Here is a 22930-nt window from a genome sequence, read left to right as displayed (position 1 = left end):
GTTTTGTCTTTCTGTTTTTTTAACTGTTGTGGTTTAGGAATGTATCTTGTGCTTCTGTTCTGGTTACCTTTCAAGTATAGTAGATTTTAAAAGAAATGTTTAATTGTCATTTAGTAACAATTAACCTTACTTTGATATTGCTGAAATATTTTTCTCCTGATATACTGAATCATAAATTCTATTGGGAAAAGCGATTTTTAGTATTGCTGTATTCATTGCCCTCAAAACTGCATATGCCTGTTTCTATAGAACACTTCCAACGAATACTAAGTTTTGTATAGCAATTGTGAAGCTGTCTGTGAGTGGTTGACATATTAAAAGGCTAAGTATATTGAAACAGAATCAGTTTTTTTATGTGCTTTCAAACCTTTCAAGAATGATTTATATTGACTACCTGTCTCTTCTTTCACCTCTTAGAGATGTTCCTGCTGATACTCAGATTGAGATTGATGGAGACAGAGAGACAGAAAGAATTTACTCACTTTTCACTATCAACATGTCTAGAGTACAGAAGTTGGAAGGTACTCAAATAATAATTCACAAGAATTAGACTGGTGTTATTCAGCTCTAATTCTTTAGGCCCATAACGCCAGTTTGATGTCTTAACAACTTACCTGAAAATAATAGAGAGTAGAGACATAGATTATATTTTTGTCTTCGTAGTGCTATGCATCTGACATTCTTCAATCATTTCTTTACAGTAGACATCAGACATGCACATTGTTCTAATTGAATTTGCATATATAAAATGTGTCTTTGCTCTCCTTTTCCTGATTATGAACTCTGTTGAACATGGTTGAGTTGCAAGAAAGCATTGGTCTTCTGTTTATGTGCACAGGAGAGAGCTGGATGCTCAAGGTGCTGAATACAACCAGCAGAGAACAAGCCACAGAACTGTAAATACATCTAGTTGATACTGTCTCCTGGTTTTGTCTTAACCCATTTTATGTACAAGCTAGAGTAACTTTACATTTCGAATTTCGGAATCACTATTTATGTAAGAGTCTGTTAATTATCGAAATTCTAATTGGGATAATTGTGGTGATTTTTGTAGAGGCTTGCGGAAGTATAGCAGTCTATCAAGGTCCACGGAAAGAACCAGATGATTACTCTAACTTCACAATTGAAGACTCTGTAGCGACTTTTCATACACTTAAACAGATAATAGATACAGTAGAAAAGCTGAATGAATCGCATGAAAAATACCGAAAGAAGAGATCATCTAGTGCTAAATACGGTAGTGAGTAAGTATCTTATGTCATTTTGACATATATAAATGTGTATTTTTGAAAAAATAAATCACAGAACAAGGCCAGGCTTGTTCATGTAGAGATAATTAAGCTAAAGATAGATTTAGACAACAGAAATGTGGAGAAAATAAGGTGCATCATTTGTAGTATGCAGCTTTTTACTGGTTATTAGAAGATACAAGAAGTTCCTCTGGCGTGGGATTCATCTGTGTTCCTGTTGAGATTCCCATAAGCGGGTGCAATGACTCTGTCGTTTCCTTACAACTTAACCTCTGTAGTGCACACAAAATTTATCCCTAACTGTCTGCCTGCCTTATAATTTTTTTTTCAGTTAAGAAATAATTAAAATATCAAGTTATATAAAACTGTAAAAATTAAACTACAGAAACATATCTTTCATGCAGTGTATTTACTGTTTCTAATTCGCTCACCACACTCAATGATAAATACTATTTTGGGTGAAGTTAAAAAAAAAAAATTGTTCTTTGGATACATCATTGTTTTTCCAGAGCAGATTCTTTCAATTCTCTTCAATCCCAGCTGATATCTATGGAACACCACTAGCAAGTTTTCTGATTTCTTGTTTGCATCAATAAGGCTTGTTTCACCAGAAAAAAAGGAGTGCTCAAACCCCAATTTGGTTTGCCTAGTTTAGTATTTGACCCAAGTTGTGTAGAAAAATTGACTTTGATTTAGAGGTCTCACTTGAAAGTATGTGAGGCTTTCCACAAGTCATGAAATTTCACAGGTAGTGGTAGAAATTATGCAAAATATATATGTTTGCTTAATAAATTAAAATTGTATGATGAGAACTAGAAAGCAAATGTTAACCTTAAAAATATTTACATACAATATTTTTTTTTTCCAGAGAAAATCCAATTGTTGGAAAAGTTTCCTAACCAAAACAAACTGTGGCACACTTGGATGAGAAAAGAAACTGGAAATGTTCTTGAGTGTTTTGGGGTCTTGTTTTGTTTTTGGTTTTGTTTTTTTTTTTAAATTCGTTATATGCATTTTTACGAAGTATTTAAGAATGAACGTAAATGCTAGTTGTGTTGACAATCTATTTAATATTTAATGGAAAAATATCTACTTGGAAATCTGGTCTTAAGGTTTATTCTCATTTTGCTGAAGAACTTGAAGTTCCAGGTTCTTGAAGTAACAGGTGTGAATAAATCTAAATGTTATTTTGCCATTGTTGTCTTATTGGAAAGAACTTTCTAAACAAATAAGCTGTTTAATGGAAGAAAATCCACACGGCATTTGTGGGTTGGATTACATCTCTCAATATATACACTGCAAACTTGCATGAGTTCACCATGAGTGCCTGCCCTGCTGATATGGATCTTGAAATAGAAATCCCAAGATGAATGACATGGAAAAGATCTGAAGCTTCACCCACAATTCATTTTACTTTTTTCCTTGTATTAGGTGTTGTCAGGACTTGATTTATCTACAGCTGAAGTCTACAAAATCATGCAGTATGCTGCAAATAATCTGGACAGCAGATACCAGTGTTAGTTATGTTTTTAAGTACTAAAGAAGAAGAAATCAGGGAACTTATGTTGTACCTCTTGTTTACATTTGGGGTGAGTAATATATGGAGTGACATTAGACCACTATCTATTTTCTTTAGGATTTTTTAAGGTACATATTTTTTCTTAATCTAAAAAGAAATGCAGGGTAGCAACATTCTTTTTAAATAAGTTTGCCTACAGATAGGAAAATTTAAATGTGAACAGGTTGTGGTTAAGTACTGATGAATTTACATCATCCCGTGTATGATTTTTTTTTTTTTTATAAAAGGTAATAACTAGGTCCAGCTCACCTTTTGACTACAAATCTAATAAATAATCTCTACTATAATCACTCAAAGCACTTTAGATATCTGGACTATCCCAGATTATTTTTAGATACTTTGTAGTATCTGCTTGTTATGATCAGTTGAATGATCAACATTCTGTTGTCTTTAAGCAATGCTTCAGTGAATATTTTTGTATCTTTAGTTATATGGATTCATATTGCCACTGAACACAATTTTAAACTGGCGTCCTTGACTTTAGCAAGATTAATTTTTGCTTACTTCATCTGAGCAGTTACGTGCATCTGAGAAGTTAAGTTTATGTTGAAAGAACATACATGTACATAACCAGGAAGAAGCAAAGGTATTACTGTGGCAACTTTGCTTCATCAGTATTAAATACAATGGTACTCCTTGGAATATTATTTTTAATAATAAATACGTGGTACTTTTATTTTTGGAGCATTTGCTGTGGGGTCTTTTGTTGTTGTTTTGCCGAGAGTTTTTTGGGTCTGAGTTTTTTGGGGATTTTGGGGTTTTTTTTTGTTTTTGTTTGGTTTTTTTTACAATCATGATTTGGCCAAATTAATTAGGAATGTAACTTACAAATAGAATAGAAATCCACAATGCTTGAAACTGTAATATGTTTAAATTACTATACATTTATTATACTGCTGTAGGGAGGCTTTCTGTAATAGAAGCAAGTTGGCAAGACAGGATTGAAATCTCTTTTGGAATGAATGTAACTTGTTAGAACAACTATTTGGTTTAATACCAGACAAACTATTTTAGAATATCCGGGATTCAATACTAGTGTCTGCAATGTCACAATCATTTAATCAAATCAGCTGTTTTTGCCTTTTCCTTTTTCACACATTTGATGTATTCTAAGGGACTTTTCTTTGCCAGCAGTTGAAATTGGGGGGGTAGGGGGGGAATATAGCAATGCCAAGAAATGTGTTTTGCCAAGGTAAAGTGGGTCTGATAAATTGCCATTAATAAAAAGCTGCCATTAAACAAAGTTGAATGTGGTTGAGTGTCAAAGTTAGGTTTTGCTGTATATGGATTAACCCTGTGGCAAATTGTCTGTTCCTTGGAGCCATTTTCTGTTGTTTTCAAAGTCAAATTTATGAAAAATTGTATACTCTTGCAACATTTTTTTTAAATATGCACTTTTTTGCTTTGTTACTGGAATATCTAGGAAAAAAAACAAAGGCCATTGAATATTTGTGACCATTAAGATTTGATTTCTCATTTTATAATGTTTTAAAATGCAGTAGATGTTCTAGAATTTAATTAGGTACAAGTAGGATTATTAATAATAAAAGTTGCCTTCATTTTGATTAGTCTAGAAAGATGATGTTATTCAGTAATTAGTTCTGTTAGGATTGTAAATTATCATTAGATTTAATTTGTATTATAATGATGTATTGTTGAATGTATTTTTATTTAAATTTTATTTTCTTATCAAGACATTAAAATGTTTTGTAACTTTACCTGAGAATAACTCACAAATAAATTACAACAGACTTGAGATACGCTGTGTGTTTATTGTGAGGCCTGGCTTTTTAAAATGTTAGCATTTATCTGAAGACTGAATTAATAGGGGTTTACATACAGGAGTTGGGTATAAAGAGATAAATCTAGTTGACAGGAAGAAAAACCCCAAAGTTAAGTTGAGGGATCTTGCATGTTCATCTACAGTGTTGTTACATTCTGATTAAGATTGATGGTTGGAGAGAGAGGTGATTAAAATTAGTCGTTTAGCATAACTGTGTACATAGAAGCCTTAGTAATTTGACAGTTTTTAAACTCTTTACAATGACTGGTCTGATGTATTGGAGGATATCTAGTAGTATGTTATTAGCGTTATATGACTAATTTTTTTTTTCTTGCTTACTGATTTGTCTTTCATTACCTGTCCTGTGTACCAGTACCAGCTGTATAATTTGTCAGACCTATTTTAAATATATTGCATATGGAAAAAATAGTCTTTCTTTTTCTCAATCTTCTTTCTTTATGTAATCTGGGCACTTTTTTTGCCACCTGCTCTCCCCTCGTATGCTTATGGGCATTTTTTAGAAGATTTTGTACAAGCGTGTTTTAATGTCTTGAGATACCTTGTTTCCTTGTACAGAGAGCTGACCTGTTGTCTTTTATTTCTGGTGTGGAAGCTCTTATTAGGAGTTACAGTGCAAACCTTCCAGCCATTTTGGAATTAATTTTGATTACTTCTGAGGTAAGCTGTATTAAGACCCAGTCTGAGTGGTCACTACATTCATTTCAGAGATCAGAAGGCAGAGGAAGTTAAAGATTAAATTGGAAGTACAAGGAGAGGTGTTTTTTTTCTGTGGACATCAAAAAAATTTTTGTAAGGATTCTGTGATGATTATAGCAGAGTGATCTATTCTTTTCGCTGCTAATATGCTACCTTCTCCAACCATTCCATTAAGCTGAGTTTTCTCTAAACCATGACATACATGGGAATGCCCTTTTCATTTAAGATCTGTAGCTTCTGCGCTGATCATACTTTCATGATCTGGGCTAGGCTAGCAATTGTAGAAGCCTAAGGCCTCCGTAGCTAGAAAGTTCTTCCTAGGAGTCTGGATTCCTTGAAAATCTGTGCTAGTTTCTCGCACAGTTCTAGACATCTTTGTCCCCCATCATACATGCAGATGACTATAGTGAGAAAATGCATGCTTATAGCCTATATATTTATCTTCATATAGTCTACCTATAGATGATATATGTAATAAACAGAATCAATAATATATGAAAAAATAAGTGTTTAGGAGACGTTATCTTTAATTTCTGCTCATTTATATGTATTTTAAAGGACAAAGTTTGCAACATTTACTCACACGTGATAAGGACTGATTCAGTATTGTTTTTAAAAGAGCATGCATATGGAATAAAAAGCAGGCCAATAAGCAACAGCTCCCAGTGACAAATAAGAGCAACTTCCAGTAGAATGGACAAATGCATACAATTTACTTAAGGTTCTCACAAACAGTTACAGAAACATATTTAACTAAGTTTTATATGACTTACGCAGATTAAATAAGCCAGAAATCCTTTAATAGCAATAAGGAGACTATATCAGTGTTACTGTGTTCAGCTGTGATGAGACTACTGCTGAAATACTTTGTCTGTTCCTGAGACTAAGCAATATAGGCAGCTGCTTAAAAAAAAAAAATTAATTCAGAGTTTGAGAGTAGAGCTATAAGAACTGGGAATATAGACTGTGATTTAGCTAAATTACTTAGTTTAAAAATAGAAGTTTAAAAAGTCACTTTATGTACCTAAATCGGGGCAGAAATTTGATAATCAGTTGCTGTACAATCAGAATAAGGTTTGAAAAGATCCAGTAGCTGCAGTGTTCAGGAAATGCATATGCTTTGTGAGAATTTAAAACAAAACAAAACAAAATTATTAGACAACCTTGCTGAATTGCTTTTAAACTATTCTTTACATTAATAAATGTTTATGGAAAATAACAATTCATCCATATATGTCTTACTTAATACGATGTTCCATAAAATTGTATGACCAAGCTTTTTAACTGTTTTAGGTCATAAGTATTTTAGCATAATTACTATTGCAAATGCTGTGGCAGTTTTGTATAAAGTCTAGTTAACAGTTTCACCAAAAAGAGTATATAAATCTTTATTCTCGTTTTAGAAACATGAATTATATGGGTTCTTTAAATCCAGTCAGACGATTTAGTTTGCTTTAAGGGTTTGTGGGTTTGTTCCCCACTTTCATCCTCTATTTTTGGTCATTCTTCCTACACAGGGAAAAAAGCTGAGAGAATCATAGAACAGCCAAAGTAAATCTACTGTGTGACTTGAATTCAAGACTTAAAGGTAAAAATCGCTTACCTGGTCCCTCTGAAATAGTAGTGCAGAAGATTTTGGCTCTGGTTTCTCAAAAAATGCAAGATATTTCCTGCTTTACTCCAGGTTGGTGTTTCAGTGACAAACTCCACTCTGTTAGGGAGCAGAGAGAGATGATGGTATTTTGAGGGACGTGTGTGTGTGTGTACAACAACAGAAGGCTTCAAAGCCAGTCAGACTCATGTTCACGCAGTGTTTTCCTCCTAGATCAGCCTGCAGACACTGTACTCCTGAAGGGTTACTTCGGTAGCCGGCTAAGAAGCTTGGGGGTGGGAGCTCCGCAGGGTTTAACACTGCCTGCTCAGCCTTCGCTTTTCCTGGACACCATGACATTGTTGCTAGGTGATACAGAAACAAGCCTTCATCAGATGGCAAAAAGCAGGCAACAGAAATAAAATTAGAGGGAAACTCCCCTATAAAAATCAAGTGATCTACAGTAACACTCAGACCTGATGTTTATGTTGCATCTTTCATCCATAGACCTTTGAAGTACTTAATGAAAGGAGGGTAAGTATATACAATTCAGTCTCCTCTTTCCACACTGGGGGATAGCAAGGTGCTATGTGTTGTATAGCAATGCAAATTTTAAAAATCCAAGAGGAAGGAGTACTTCCCTGTATTTTCTGTAACTAAAAAGTATTTAAATGGTGCCAGATGCCGGCAAAATGCTTTGTCAAATATTTGGTCATTTTAATCATCTTGAGTCATGAACTGACACCCCAGAGGGTGACAGTGTAAGCTGAGAGGTTTGTACAAGCATTTGCTCCCTATGATAATGATGCAATGTGGCTCATCATTTATCTTGCAAGTTGTATTTAGTCCTGTACTTTTCCCTCTCTCACTTTTTCTCCTAATCTTGCTAATTTACTCTAGTCTAAATTAGACCAAACATGTTACAGATTACCTGATTGATTTTTACAAGTATCTTAAAATTGAAACAGAAATAATCCTCGTCCTAGATGTGAGATCTTAAATAAAGCATCAAGCTGTACAAATGGAAAAATACAAGGACAAGTTCCAGTACTGCTGAAAAACTCCGTAGAAGAGCTAACTTTTTTAAACACAAAACATAGAATGATTTCTGTAACAACCAAAATAATTCACCTAGCTTCCTCCTGAGTAGTTGATTCAAATGCCTGTCGAGTCTTCCCTGTCACACCATTCTGTCATGGTGTGACACTTACAAGGTTTTGGTTTTTTGGTGGTTTTGTTGGGGTTTTTTTGTTTGTTTGTTTTAATTTATTTTATATATATATATATATATATACTTGAATTGTATATGCGTATATTCTGGCACTACCTTGGCCAAAATCTAAAAGTAGAAAGTTGGGTCAAAGTCAAAAAATGTGAGTGACATGGTACACAGGACATAATGTCTGCGAGTTTATGCAATACCTTCCAGTAATTTAAACATGTGAGTACAGGGAGTTTCTATAAGGCAAGTTGCTTTGTGGCTTCCCTTGCTAGTATTTTAGTTTGGGGTTTTTTTGGGGTGGGGGGGGAGAAGAGAGGTTTGGATTGGAGGGTAAGATTTGCTAACAGTGGCTTATGGGGTCTATCCTGATACTGGGCAGGTTCCAAATATTGGTGGGATGTTAAAAATATTAAGACAAACTGCACTACCTCACGAATTTATAGGAAGTGTCGATATTTCAAAATAGGTGGGGGGTGTGCCCCCTCATAACAGCAAAATAACATAACTTGGGTTTCAGTTTTCAATTCAGAATGTAGTTCCATTTTCAAACAGCTAACCTCAGTTTAAATGTGCATAATTTTGTCTTCACAGTTAATTTTTTTTTTAATTAATAAATGGAATATGAGATAAGCTTCTAACTTAAAAATCCACACTGTCCAGGGGGAATAGTAATAGCTGAGTTTTACTATAGAGAGTAAAACAATTAGCAAACAAGAACCTAGTGTAGAATTTGATAAAATAATCTGGGGTCTTTGTGTCATTGGCTTTAAATCTTTGCTTCAGAAGGGGAGGTGGATGACCCTGGGTGTTGTGTGAAGTATGGAGAAGTTTCAAGGGTTTAGACTTAATTAAAGCAGCTCAGCAAAGTCTGGAGCTATTTAGTCTCTTGTAGACAGGGTTTTCCCATTAAAGCAGAAAGGTTCCCATGCAGAAGTCATTAACTTTTTTTGTAAAACTTCTTTAAGGATTTCCCTTCTATGTATTAGCTGTCACGACATCTATTTGTTTCACTTACTGAGTAATGCACAATGCATTTAAGAATCTGCATTACTGGTACTTCTCTGTCTTTGAACTCATTCCTGGACTTCTATAAAGTTCATGCCAAATCACATACGTGTGCGGCAATATAGGGAAAATGGTGGGGATGTACTTTCTTTAACTCCATTTGCTATTCTGGGTAGCAATACATTTCTATGATTTCTTCACTCCAGTCTCCCTTCCAGTGAGATCCTCCCAGTGTAAAAGTGATATGCAATTTATTCCACAAATGCAGTATGTTTCCCTAACTCCTGTTTTGGTTTCTTTTTTATTCCTGGATGCCCGCTTCATGCTGGTTTTTCACAGGAACTGTGCATATTAACACTGAAGTCTATTTTCCATTTTGGCAATTGCATCAGGCAGCTTCAGTAAAACCTTAAGAACCACTACAAGTGGTTTTGTCACAGGTGATAGCTGGTGTGCTGATACAGTACCATTTTCTTGCCGTCGTCTTCTGTTGCAGCCCCACTGTCTGCCCTTACCGAGGTCTCAGTTATAACCACAGCAGTATTATTAGCACTGGCCATTAATAGCCCTGTTTAGCATATTCCTGTTGGTACTGTAGAGAGGCATACATGATCTAGAGTTTAAGAAATAATTTTGGCACAGAGCTATGCTTAAATTCTTTTCTTTGGCAGATAAATTGACTCAGTACTTAAGTGCTCTGATATATGTTAGTCTATTGACAGAACAAACAGTAAGTGTAATAATACCATCCAGCACGTGCATTAGTTGGCCAAGATACACACATACTTACATAACTGTTCTTTGCATTATCATAAAACTGACATTTCCATAACAGTTTTGTTATTAGTAAAAATAATCTTTGATTCTATGTTTCAGAGTAAGCAAGCTGTGGAAAAAACAACAGAAATCTCAAAAAGTTGTAAGAGGAAAGAAGAAAGAAAAAAAAAAAAAAACAAGACAGGTCATTTCCAGACATCTCCATTCTCAAAAGATTAATGAAAATCTATGAAAGGCATTGTACATGCTTCCAAACTACTGTCTGTGCAATATTCAGAGTTTAAAAAGGTATATAGAGAATGAAAATGTTCTTGCAAGGTGAAGATGCATCTGTATATTCATTTGAAATGGGATTAGGAGTATGAAAAGAAAACTACTGTGGCAATTATGTAAGTTGGGTGTCAACCGCTTGGGGCTTTGAATGAGTATTATTTGACATGGAGACAATCAGAATCCAGAATCAATCCTTGATGACTTACACTGCATCCTTACTGTGAAATTATTGCAGAAATTTAATGGATTATAAATTGTATAATATAAAACAATATTTGAAATTTGGATACCTACTATTATGTACGTCCCCATTCAGTTGCCAAACAAGTTGTGTTTTCCCATTCTATAGCACACAATTGGCTGAGCAGCTATAATTCTAGCTGAACAATCACTTGGTGGGCTTAAAGGAACTTAGTTCAAGTTCCTATATTTAGATACTAAATTTGGAACATTTTCAGTAAAGTCTGAATGAGAGAAGCCAATGCAGTCTTTCCCTGCCCAATCTGAAATAATGAGTTTTTATTTACAGTTAAAAACAGTGACATAGTACAGACGGAAAACTCACTGAAAAAGCTCTCATTTTTTGTGCCATTCTCCCACGTGCGACCTCCTTAATGTCATGTGTGTCTGTAGGGAACAGATGCATTCTAGAGTGCCAAGGACAGTATTTCTCCAAAACGGCTTGAAAATTTTTATACAGCTCTTTAGGTGATAAAATAGCCAAGAAAATAGTTACTAGTTGGGAAACTGTTATTTTATTTCTATAAAGCAGTATGGATGGAGTTAAAGGTACCTGTATCATATTTGCTCTACAACTTTCACTGTTAATGTAAGTTCTGGCACTGCACAGTAAAAATGCATGATTTTAAGAGCAGACAAGACAAAGCAAGCAAGAGTATATCAAATCAAAAGTTATCTCCTTTCTGTTTTGAAAAAATTAGTTTTCAAAACATCTTCCATCCTAATACTGAAAACGGTGTTTCATGTTGGCAATCTCTCTTCTATCAAAGGATATCCCAGTCTTTTGGAATAAATTCAGAGCTGCATCTCGTTTGAACTGACATGCTCAGCAAAGAAGCTGGTTATGCCTGATGGCTTCTTACATGAGGAGGAGAGACTAAAGGAAGGGATCGTAATTGTTTTAATGACCACATTCGATATATTACTGACCTTTTTCTACCCATAGGCATCCAGAGCAGTTCCTATATACTTGAGCCACTTGTTTTGCTGCCCCCCTCCCAGTTGTGCAGGAAAAACTGCTTTATAGCATCATGAAGCGATTAAGTTCAGGGAGTGGTTACAGGTTAAAACTAGCATTGCCAAATCATTGAAATCACTGTGTTTTATATTTGCATTTGCAAAGTGTACAGCAAATGTGTGACATTTTGACAGCACCCAAACATAATCTGTGTCATAGCTTGCTCTTATGAGCTCTTGGTCCTGAAGAGGAGAATTGCATCCATTTTCCATCTAATCCCTGCTAAGAAAAATTAGAGATGACAAGGCAAATTTTCTAAGTTCAAAAAAAGAAGTATGACTACAACAGGCTTTTTTTTTTTAATCTATTTCGAGGCAGTTGACGTTTTACATAGCAGATATTACATGTGCTTAAATTTCAGATTTTTTTTGCTTTAGGAACAGGTATATTCAAAACTTAAACATCCATGCAAAAGGTGTAAAAATACAATGTTATATCAAAGGAAAACTATGTATGAATTTTCTTTTCAAGTTTTCCACAAAGCAGTTTTAATTTTAAACTTCTCTGGATTACGCCTAGTCCCAGTAATTCAGATTCAGAAGTGCCATGATGGCTTAAAAAAAAAGGAGAAAAAAGACTATGATGAGTTACAGAGAACTGAATTATCAAAGTTAATGACAAGCTTATGACTAGGAAGTTACTTCAACTTTGTATCATTGATCTTTTCAAAATTTCTGCGATAGCTGTTGAGAACCTATTGAGAGAGGCCTATTGGTAAGATATATCCACAGTGAGGAAAAACAGATGCAATTTTGCATCTAAGTATTTTCATTGTAGTTTAATATTTCTTTCTGATTGGGAAATAGAGTAAGGAGGGGTTTTTTTTAGTATATATGCTGTAGTCCATGTTATCATCAGACATTGCTGTATTATTAGCATGATAGGAGTAGCTTGAGCGTCACACCGGCTACATATGGTGGGCCCTCCGAGTTTATAGATCTCTCAACTCTGGCCAAACCAGAGACTCGGTGACATCAAGATAGCAGTTGTTCCTTCTATGGCTGACTTCTGCGAGTTTGGGAATTGGACAGTGTGGATTGAGAGAAGTGTGAATCAGCCGAGGTAAGAGCAAAAGATCTTACATGTTGTTTAATAGTGTTTTCAAGGAAATTTTAGGTCCTTCTGAACTGATAGTTGATTAATGTAGAAACAGAAGATCTTTAAGATCAATATAATTGAAGTGATGGAACTATTTTATTTTTTACTTTATTACCAAAGGCCAGATTTCTCTGGCCAAGGTGCACAACATGCAAGCCACTGCCGAAGTGTATGGCATACTCCATTAGCAGTTTTAGGAGACACGTCGAGAGTTGGAATTCCAGGAGGATTTGGTCATCCTCTCCCCTTAGTGAAGGCAGTCCAGTCCATTTAGGTGAAGCTGTGATTCACAACTGGAGAAACTTGCACTACAACTGCTCGTAATACTCTGTGTGTGTAGAGAATATGCTTCATGAGGAAGGTCAGTTTGGCACCTGCTAGGTGTCCTGTTTAAACATAAAAAGTGTTTTAAAGATACATAAATGCACTCAAAAATCTTGCATAAAGTCTTCCTTGGCTTTAAAAATGTGTGATTACATAGGAAAAGTTTTTATTTCTATTCACACTTTGTATTACTCTACAGCACTTGCAAAGCTGGATGCGTGCACCATGTACTCCTTTTCTACGCTAGCAATGTTCTGAGGTTGATACGTGGTCCACAGAATGAGCTGTAGCTGCTTTCCTTCTCAGCAACTTGAACTCGGTTGTTGTCTGCTATACCAGGCAAGCAGAAAAGTTTGTTTAGAGCATCAAACCAGTGTGAATTGTAACATGTATTATATTCAACATAACTGAAGGTAGGAATGGTCCCAATTTAAGGTATTCAAAGTTCTACAAATAAAGATTCTCTGGTTCCTCAACGTAAAGAAAATCTGGGCTTGATTAGGGATCACGACATTCAAGTTATCCAAAATTCCTTTTTCTCAAATGAATTTTAAAATTCACATTAACTTCATACATATTACTTTATTGTTGTTACCAAGAGCTGAATTACACGGAGATAAATGATAGTTATTTCTGTTACAAGGAAAACTACATTTCTGGATTGAATGATATTTTGAATGGTAAAAGGGGATTAAGAAATTAAATTTCTGTCTCTGCCCTTCCCTTCCTTTTAAAATATCACATTTTTGACTCTGTACTCTTATTTATACCATATTCTTACACATCATTATTCCTGTGCCTTTATAATCATATGTAATCCAGCTGTGACAATCAGCAGCAATTGTTATTGAAGGAAAGTTGGCAAAAACAAAAAGTTAGTATTTTGAAACCCCAACTCAGTAGCATTTCTGTTGAGCACAGATAGTATTTTTTTAAAAATGGTAGAGAAGAGAAACAATTTCTCAAGTTAGTAAGCAGTAATCCAGCCTAGTTTTTAAAGTTTAGCACCACAATCTGATGTAGATACAGAACTGGACCAGTACTAGTACAGAACAGTGAAGATAAGTATGCTGGTTGGTGTGACTTTTCTAATAGTGTGTTAGTGAATAGAGAATCAACTGATTTTTCTAAAGTACAAGTGGGAACTGACTCACATTTAAGATCTTGCCTCAACCGGGTAATATAAGCGTGACTGTCTGGAGTCATTTGGCTCTGCAAACTGATGCTTTAAAGTTCAGCCCAACCACCAAAACCAACATGGACATAGTGAGATTTCTGCAGTGTGGTCAGAGACTTGATAAATTGCAATGAGCTGATCAGAAATTAAAGGAGGGGAGAGGGGTGCGCGTGTGGGCAGGCACACGCAAGGGCCAGATCAGGCCTAGAGAAGACTTTTGCCTTTTAGTTTTTCACTTTGTGGATAAGCTACGGTGAACCAGTGTGGTCCATGCACATCTGTAATGTCTTGCTGATCCTTCCTGGTCAAGGTGTACGATGGGGTATGTTACTCTTTTAGGGTATACCTCCATAGGAATGTCCTAGACTACATACAAAAATAAGTGCTGTGTATGTACCTAAAGCTGCCAAGAAAATGATTTGTGTTGGGCACAGTCAGGTTCTCTGAATGTAGTTGATCTATTTGGCAATGTGATAGGAGAACTTTTGTGCAGATGAAATACTGGTAAGTCTTGAGAATAGGAAAAGAAAGGTGGACTGTTTCTAACTTCAGCTCTTAGAACTTCCATTAATTTGTTTGTCCTAACTTTAACTAGAACATTGTATCTTTTAAAGTTTAAGTTGTACCTGAATATCAACATTATTTAAGAAACTTATCTTAAAGTAGGCTTAAAGAGACAGGGCACTAGATGCAAAATTGACTTTTCCAATACTTTTATTTGGGTAAAGATTAGAAAAAAAGTCCAACTTTCTATTATCTTTCAAATTAATGATGTATATTGTTTAGCTTTGTTCTTATCCACACTTTGGAGCTCCACTTTTTAAGATGTATGTAGTTGTATATGTAAATATTTTATTTTTGAATGTAATCAGCCACTTTAAAATTCCCTTTTAGTTTTTAAGTTCCCTAGTGCTTCAAAACTCTTACCTATGTTCTGCTGATTTTTTTTTTGTCCTCTCACAAATCCAAGCTGCTAAATTAGCAAGTAAATTCAGCCTACCCTACTCCGACATTACAAAGTAGCTATATTTAACTGACCATTTCCATGATTACTGCTGTCAAACAAGACCTAGCTTTCAGTTACTAGAGACCGTAGACTTTGATAACTGTGAACGTAAGATATTTGTGGTATTTTCACAAGAGGAATTTTCATAGTGTGTGTATAATGAAATATAGGAACAATGAAAAGTAGAAACAATACAGAAGTTGAATGTTGAGGAACGTTGCAATTTCGTGTCGGTAAATAACGCTGGGGGCTGGTGGGGCTGGGAGAGTGTTCGCAGGTTTGGGAACCGTTCAGGCTGGTGCTGCGGGCTCCTGCCCCAGTCGGACCCCCGCGGCGGGAGCGTCCCGCGGCTGTCAAACTGCAGCTGCGCCTCATGGAAACGGGACCACTGCTCCCGAGGCCACGGCGAGGAGCAGGGCTGCCTCCCCAGCTGGGCTCCCTGCTCTCCGCCCCGCGCTGGCGGGCACGCGTCCGCTTACCCCATTGCAATGGCGTCGCTTTGCCGAAACGCTCAGGGCCACGAAACCGTGCGGCGGGAAGGCCGCGCCGGGCCGGGCGAGGGGGCCGCGCCTGCTGCCGCCGCGGGGTGGCGCTGCCGCCCGCCAGGCGCCGCCGGCGGCGTCGCGTCCCCGCCCCTCCGCCATGGCCGATGTGGAGGACGGGGACGAGCCGGGCGCCCCCCACTCGCACCCGGGCTCTGCGGGCTCCAAGGCGGGCGCCCCCGACAAGATGTTCTCGCTGAAGAAGTGGAACGCGGTGGCCATGTGGAGCTGGGATGTGGAGTGCGACACCTGCGCCATTTGCCGGGTGCAGGTCATGGGTAAGCGCCGGCCGCCAGGCCCCGGCCGCCATGGCCGCCGCCCCCGCTGCGGGGCAGGGGGCGCCGGCGCTCAGCGGCGCCCAGCCCGCGGGCCGGAGGGCGCCCTGCCGCCGTGCCCTCCTCCCCGCGCACGGCGGGCGCAGGAGAGAGACGCGGTTTCCGGCAGAAGGGGGGGCTGCCCCCGCCGCGCCTCCTCTTCCTCCTCGGCGCTCTCCTGAAGGAGGGCCCTGCGGCCCTCGGCGTCCCTGGGCCGGCCGCCCCGAGGGGCTGGGCTAGAGCGCCCGAGGCTGCCACAGACCAGCGCAGGCCCGTGCGGCCGCCTCAGGCTGCCCGCGCCCGCCGGGCCCCGCTCCCCTGGCCGGCCTTGGGCAGCCCCCCCCGCGCCGCCCGCCTGCCGGGGAGGCCGGGGCGCCTGCTGGGCCGGCTGCCCGAGCCGCTCGGCGCGGGGAGCGGGCTCAGCTCTGCCGGGCCCGGCCGTTGCGACGGCGCCTGCTTCGTGGAGCCTGCTTCTTGTCTGTTGGCAGACGCCGGGAGCGCCGGGTGACAGCCGAGCTGACCAAAGTGCTAGATGTGTGGTGCCGCTGTTCGTGGGTCGTTTGGGTTTTTTTGAAGAAGCAGTTGTGGATGTGGATATAAATTCATTTTCTAAATCTGTTAATCCAGAGTCTCTAACACTTCTACCCAAGCCTCCTAATTACTAGTGCGGTAACACGTGAACATACCGAAAACTGTGTTGAAAAGTAAGGCGTTAGCTTACCTGGTTTTGAAATCTGGAGAATCTCTTTGAAAGCAGCCTCATCGTTGACTGGCATTGCTGTTTTCTGACATCTTTTACAAATATGATATTTATCCTGGATCTTTGAAAATTCTTTAAATTCTTTCTCTCCTATATATCTACATCCAATTTTTAATATTGTGCTGAGTCATCCTAGGCATAACTGCCCTCTCAGTTGGGCTTGGTACAGTCTGGCAGGGCAGATGACCCAAGATTCCCTCCAGAGTGCCTTGCTTTTATAGGTCCCGGAACCATGACACTGCAAATCCCGTCAGGTTTTGGCTTAACAGAAATGAGACAAAGTATGCAATGCTGTCATTTCGCATACGTGCTTTTACTGAGAACGTTCTGTGGAACAGAAAAGGCAAAAAGGTGTACTCAAAGAAAAAAGATGCAGCCCAGACTGAAGTGGTGGGAGATTCACGTTTTGCATAAGCATATTTTGGAGATTGCTTTTATATGGTGAACAGAGACCACCCCGGAAATACGAAATTGGTTTCATCTGCTATGCAAGCCATAGTTTTAAGAATTTATTTCCCTGTTCTAGCTAGCCTGTTACAGGGCACTATAAAAAAGTCTTAAATTAACAAAATCTTGCCTGGAGCTTTTATAAAAGTTTTTTTTTTTAAAAAAAAAAGTTCATTTATAATTTTGCATAACTAGACCAAGGAAGTACTTTTAATCTGAAACTACCATAAAAATCTGGTAACCATTTTTGAGAACAAGCCACGTTGTTAGAACATGAAACTTGATCATTACTGACTTCAGTTTAGCAATTTCATGTTGACCCTGCCAGACCCGGTCTGGCTCCTGTAGAGCCACTGCATCTGCAGTAACCTTAGGTTGGAGGCAGTGCCAGACTTAAGCTGGCACTTGTTGAAAGTTTGTTTGACTTTTTGCAAGGGAGGGAAATGTTAGCTGGCTTAATTTTCCACTGGTTTAACTCCTTGAAGCAACGTGGTCTTCAAGGATCGCAGAAGCACAAGGGAAAGAAGCAAAAATGCAGGTGTGAGCTGAGAAGGGCAGGATTGCAGCAGTACTGACTTAGATTTGCTTAACGTTTCAGACTGACACCCTGAGGGTTATGATGGGGGAGTGGGGACAGCTTACCTTGGTATGGTTGCAGTGATTTCTGTCCTTAGCTCTCTGTGCTGCTGCTCTGTCCGAAATTGCAAATCTAGGGCTAGGATAGGAAAACTGCTTTTTATAGTGACTGCTAGTCTGCCACAGCTTACTGCCCTGCGTATTGAGGTGACCCCAGATCAGTTTGCTTCGACGTACCATGATACAAGTTGAAGCGGTTTGGCTGAATCTTCCCTGCAGCTTGGCCCTTAAATGCTGTGGAAATATAAATTATAGGAAGAGACAACAGGAAGCTTTATTTACTGCTTTACTTTCATCTCAGTGAGGGAAGGGTAACTGTTTCAGAGTTTTTCTTCTCTTTGTTCTTTATTACCTGAGAAAATGAGGAATGTCTGGGCAGATGAATCTAAAATAGAAGTACTCGCTGTATGTGGCAGAGAAAGCAAAAATACTCAAATCTAAATTCCTGTAGCACATTATGTTTCTGTCTTCTAGGAAAATATGGTCCAACTAGTGACGTGTAGGCCAGGTCCAACCTGTGGGATGCTTTTGTTTAAACTCTTACCTTTTCTTTGGAAGAGATGAAGATGTGTTTGCTCCCGTAATAGTTGAACGCTTTCTATTGCGTGTGGTATGTGCACCTATGTCTATGGCAGCCCATGTCAGGGCGAAGGAGAAACAAAGGTGTTTTTCCACTGTATGTGTGTTGCACAGTCCTAAGCCTGGAAGTTGTCGCTTCTGTATCTTATTGAGTCCTGAACCTGCCATCCAGTCCTGTAGCCACAAACTGGAGTGCATAAAGATGATAAATATTTTTAATTGGATATTGTTCTGTGTTTATCTGTTAATTCATATTATCAAATTGACCAATATATTTGCACATTTGACTCTTGTGAAAACTACATGCAGGTACTTATTATGGAAAACTACTATATAAAAAGTAGTAGGAGGTGGGGGTTGTGGTGAGAGATGTACAGCCTAAAAAAAATGAAAATTGTGAATGATTTCCTTAAAAGGAGATGCTGACATCTGAAAAACAAAGTCCTGTAATTAACGTTTGGCTTTGTGCTCGCTGTGGTCTTAATATGCCTGAGTGCCTTGGCACAGATCTGCTGGTTGTTATATCTACAAAATGGAGAAGGCTTTTTTTCAGCAGAAGTTATGAAAATACCAAAGCAATGGAAAATAAACAAAACTTGTTGGGACAGTTTATAGTCCTTCTGATCTCTTTCAGATATGTATTTCATTGTCATGTGCACTGTTTTAAAATTTAGGGGGGGTTATTTAATGTTAAAGGCCTGAACGAGACATCAAAACTTGGGATTTTTACCTTTGTAAATTCGTTTTAGAGTTTATATTTTCCTCTGACAAACCTATTCTTAAGATGGAATCCTGAGAATCAAATTGAGTCTTGTTCTTGTTTACTTTTAGATGCCTGTCTTAGATGTCAAGCTGAAAACAAACAAGAAGATTGTGTTGGTATGTAGTGATTTCATTCGCTTGTTTTTCAATTGAAGCTTGTCTCAGTAGGGTGCATTTTAAAGTTTGAAGGGAATACTGATTTTATTAATGCTCAAAAGTAAACCGGTGTTGCGTTCTACACTGTGTCATCTTTTTACATTAGTAATACTTTATGCTTTATTTTTGAGCACCAATAAAATTAGTTTTCACTTCAGACATGCTGTAGAACAAAATAGCTTCAAATTTGCAGTCAACACATACGCAACTGAGAGGTTTAAGTTTCTCTCACCCTGAGCGTAATTGAGGAGATGACAATGTACACTTTTGTAGTGGGTAGGAAAAGGCTACTTTTTTTTTTTTCTTCTGAGATACATGCCAGAAGACACAATGGTAATACCAACAAAAATCCTCTCTTCTGAAATAAATGTGTGTCTGGGTTAGAAAGCGGTATTTTTCCTAGTCTTAATTCAGACATAGTAGAGGCAATTGCTTGTTTGTTCGTTCACTTTTCATTTGAAAAAGTGGAATCACTTGAGTTTTTTATAATGCTGTTTAAACATAAACATACTTTCAATTGCATACCAATGTATGCAAAAGCAAATATTAATTCTGATGTATTTAAATCAGAAATAGTGAAAATTGTCTCAAAGAGTTTGCTGTAAACCTTTAAGTCAACTTTTAAACCAGTGGTAAACCTTTCCATGCCCTTGTTCTTTCTGTTTTGAAGTATATTGTCTCAAACTTAATCCACTGTTGTTTTTGATGATTGTTTTAATGAGAACAGGAATTTTCTGTTCCAGATATCTTAATTGGCTTGCTAAGTGTCCTATTTAAGATAGTCAGAGAAGGAAAAAAATAATTTACAACACTCCTTTGATTGGTACCCTTGTATTCCAATAAGGAAAATATGAACTCACAAGGGAAGAAAGCAAAGTAACTAACGTTATTCAGGAGTAGATAACCTTTTTGTTGTGTTGAAACACTTTGTAACCTCTGAATAAATTCTGGCCTAAGATCCCATTTTGAGGCTATATACTGTGTTAAATGTGCCTCCTTGATATGATACATTTAAGTTTAAACATTGCATTTCAGATGAGAATTTGGTGATACGCTCTTGCATGATAGTCAGTCAGTAGTGCACTGGTTATTTTGTGCTCAGGTGGCCAAGAGGGCCAATGGCATCCTGGCTTGTATCAGGAATAGTGTGGCCAGCAGGACCAGGGAGGTGATAGTGCCCCTGTACTCGGCACTGGTGAGGCTGCACCTCAAATACTGTGTTTAGTTTTGGGCCCCTCACTACAAGAAGGACATCGAGGTGCTGGAGCGTGTCCAAAGAAGGGCAGCGAAGCTGGTGAAGGGTCTAGAGCACAAGTCTTAGGAGGAGCAGCTGAGGGAGCTGGGGTTGTTTAGTCTGGAGAAGAGGAGGCTGAGGGGAGACCTTATTGCTCCCTACAACTACCTGAAAGGAGGTTGTAGCGAGGTGGGGGTTGGTCTCTTCTCCCAAGTAACAAGTGATAGGACGAGAGGAAATGGCCTCAAGCTGTGCCACGGGAAGTTTAAGTTGGATATTAGGAAAAACTTCTTCACCAAAAGGGCAGTCAGGCACTGGACCAGGCTGCCCAGGGAAGTGGTTGAGTCCCCATCCCTGGAGGTGTTTAAAGGATGGGTAGACGTGGTGCTCAAGGACATGGTTTAGTGGTGGACTTGGCAGCACTAGGTTAACGGTTGGATTTGATGATCTTGAAGGTCTTTTCCAACCTAAACGATTCTATATTTTGGTACTGGGGAAGATAAAGTGAAGAACTTACATAGTTGCACTTATTTCCTGGACAGAACTGATAAATGTGTTTATACATTCACAAAACTGTCACTTTATACAAGAAGGTGAGAATATATGCATTTCTTTTTCATAATTGGAAATAAGTAAAAGGATGGATGACAGAGAACTGACTATCATCAGAACGACCATAATAATCCAATTGCAGGGGATAAATCGGTGATGACCCATTTTGTCTCTAAAGCTTGCAGTGGTTATAAATATCTGAGAATGATAGTTTGGACCTTGCTATAGGTGTTGACTGGACAGCTGAGTGTGACTGGAACATGTTCTTTCTTCTCTTTCAGTGGTTTGGGGAGAATGCAACCATTCCTTCCACAATTGCTGCATGTCCTTGTGGGTGAAACAGAATAATCGCTGTCCCCTCTGCCAGCAGGACTGGGTAGTCCAGAGAATAGGCAAATAAAAACACTGGAAGGGGTTTTTTTTTTTTTCTGTTAAACTTGTTGAAATAGTGTATGTCTTATGCCATATGCTCATACAAAAGAACGAGGAGGCAATGGTCAGTCTTGCTGCAGATACTTCCACAATTGAAAAAAGAGAGACACTACATTAACAAATGTATCTGTTACAATTTGAGTGTTAACTGTATCAGAGCGTAGAAACGTGGTGGTGCAGATTATACCCTAAATACTGTTTATTTAATGTTTTTGCATAGATAAATGAATTAATTTGAAAGGGCCACCCTCCTTGTAAGTCTGATATGCTGCATAGTTTACTGTCAGGATAAAGAAGTTGTTTGGTAAGGAATATGGTATACAAAAACACAGTTGGTGAGTTTCGTAGAAAATATTCTGTTTTTTAATCTAAAATGAATAGTGTGTAAAGCATTTGCTATGTGCTTTTTCTGTCACACTGTACTAAACATTTCTAATTTAGGTTTTCTTTATGACTTTAGAAAATTTTGTTTTGTTGTATCTCTAAGTCTGTTGCTGTATTATATTCTATACATGATTTCTACAATCAGAGTATTAAAATTTAACCACATTAATAATTTTTTTTAATTTATATTTCTGTTAAAGATCATGGCAACATGTATTTTTAATCCAGAAACTATTGGTACAAAGACACGTATTTGATGTCAATTAACAAGGGGCATAAACAATCTCGCTGGTTAGCTGACTAACATAGAAAGCAAACAAAACTGATCATTTAAATATCCCAAGGAAAGCAGGTACTAATTAAATCTAGGGGAAAATGTTAAAATTTTGATTCCATGAAAATTCAGTTAATAGGAATTTCTTTATTATCGTTTTATTGGTTACAATGCTTTGGAAGTAGGGGAAAGCATTGTTTCATTGTTGTGGAAATCCTCAGTATATCATGTTTTTTATACAAATCGTGATTTTTTTTCTTACAAATATTGAAGTGCTTGCCTCCGACTTTTCCCTAAATATCCAAAGTAATTACTATTAATCTGAACTTGTGCTGTGGGGGTTTTTTTAATATATGTAATAGAGAGGTTGAATTACTGCTTTAAGTCTGTAACAAATTCAGGCTTAATAGAATGGTTAATAAACTGGGGCGAAATTGAACCAATATTATATGCATATCATTGTTTATTTCAAAATTATAATCTTAAATGTTTAAGATTAATGCATTTCTCAGCTGATGTATTTGTATCTAGTTCTGTTTATTTTAAGTATATTTAAAGAGGTTTATCTTCACTGTATAAAGTAGTTCCGATGGCAATCTTCGTGTCATCAAGCACACATGCAGAGTTTATTGTGGTTTTGTTTAATACTTGTAATCTTGTTTTTAAAATGTGTTGAATTTTTTAAATATAGCTTTTGTCTCATTACACATTGAAATCAAAAAAATCCTTTGTGTCGCTCTTACGGTGTATCACATCGGTTGTTATTATCCCAGATTTAGTCTGTCTTAAAATTAAAAA

At 37.8% G+C, this 22930-nt stretch overlaps 2 protein-coding genes and 1 long non-coding RNA gene across 6 annotated transcripts in view; 2 read left to right on the top strand and 1 right to left on the bottom strand.

Moving 5' to 3' along the window:
- RASA2 (RAS p21 protein activator 2) overlaps positions 1-4585 on the top strand; it is a 54708-nt gene extending 50123 nt beyond the window's left edge. For all 3 annotated transcript variants that reach the window (XM_087740098.1, XM_087740099.1, XM_087740100.1), the window contains 3 exons: positions 418-521; positions 1055-1244; positions 2119-4585. In XM_087740098.1, the coding sequence (XP_087596224.1) occupies positions 418-521; positions 1055-1244; positions 2119-2149 (325 nt within the window). In that variant the 3' untranslated portion in view covers positions 2150-4585. The remainder of the gene's footprint in view (positions 1-417; positions 522-1054; positions 1245-2118) is intronic.
- Positions 4586-11742: 7157 nt separating this feature from the next.
- On the bottom strand, positions 11743-18368 carry LOC148050846 (uncharacterized). Its single transcript, XR_015700602.1, has 2 exons — positions 16638-18368; positions 11743-12939 (listed from the first exon to the last, which is right to left on the bottom strand). It is a non-coding gene; the product is annotated as an uncharacterized LOC148050846 (long non-coding RNA).
- On the top strand, positions 15558-22748 carry RNF7 (ring finger protein 7). 2 transcript variants are annotated; one of them, XM_087740102.1, is made up of 3 exons: positions 15558-15873; positions 19170-19217; positions 21324-22748. In XM_087740102.1, the coding sequence occupies exons 1-3, from the start codon at positions 15703-15705 to the stop codon at positions 21378-21380; spliced, it is 276 nt and encodes a 91-aa protein (XP_087596228.1). In that variant the 5' UTR covers positions 15558-15702; the 3' UTR covers positions 21381-22748. The 2 variants fall into 2 exon arrangements, with proteins under 2 accessions (XP_087596228.1, XP_087596227.1); XM_087740101.1 differs by having other exon boundaries at positions 15577-15880.
- Positions 22749-22930: the final 182 nt, after the last annotated feature.

The sequence above is a fragment of the Nipponia nippon genome, unplaced genomic scaffold (assembly GCF_047370975.1).
Source record: "Nipponia nippon isolate SJK-2023a ecotype South Korea unplaced genomic scaffold, ASM4737097v1 scaffold_7, whole genome shotgun sequence".
Lineage (NCBI taxonomy): Eukaryota > Metazoa > Chordata > Aves > Pelecaniformes > Threskiornithidae > Nipponia > Nipponia nippon.
The sequence above is the reverse complement of the archived record's forward strand: the minus strand, read 5'-3'. Positions and strand labels throughout refer to the sequence as shown.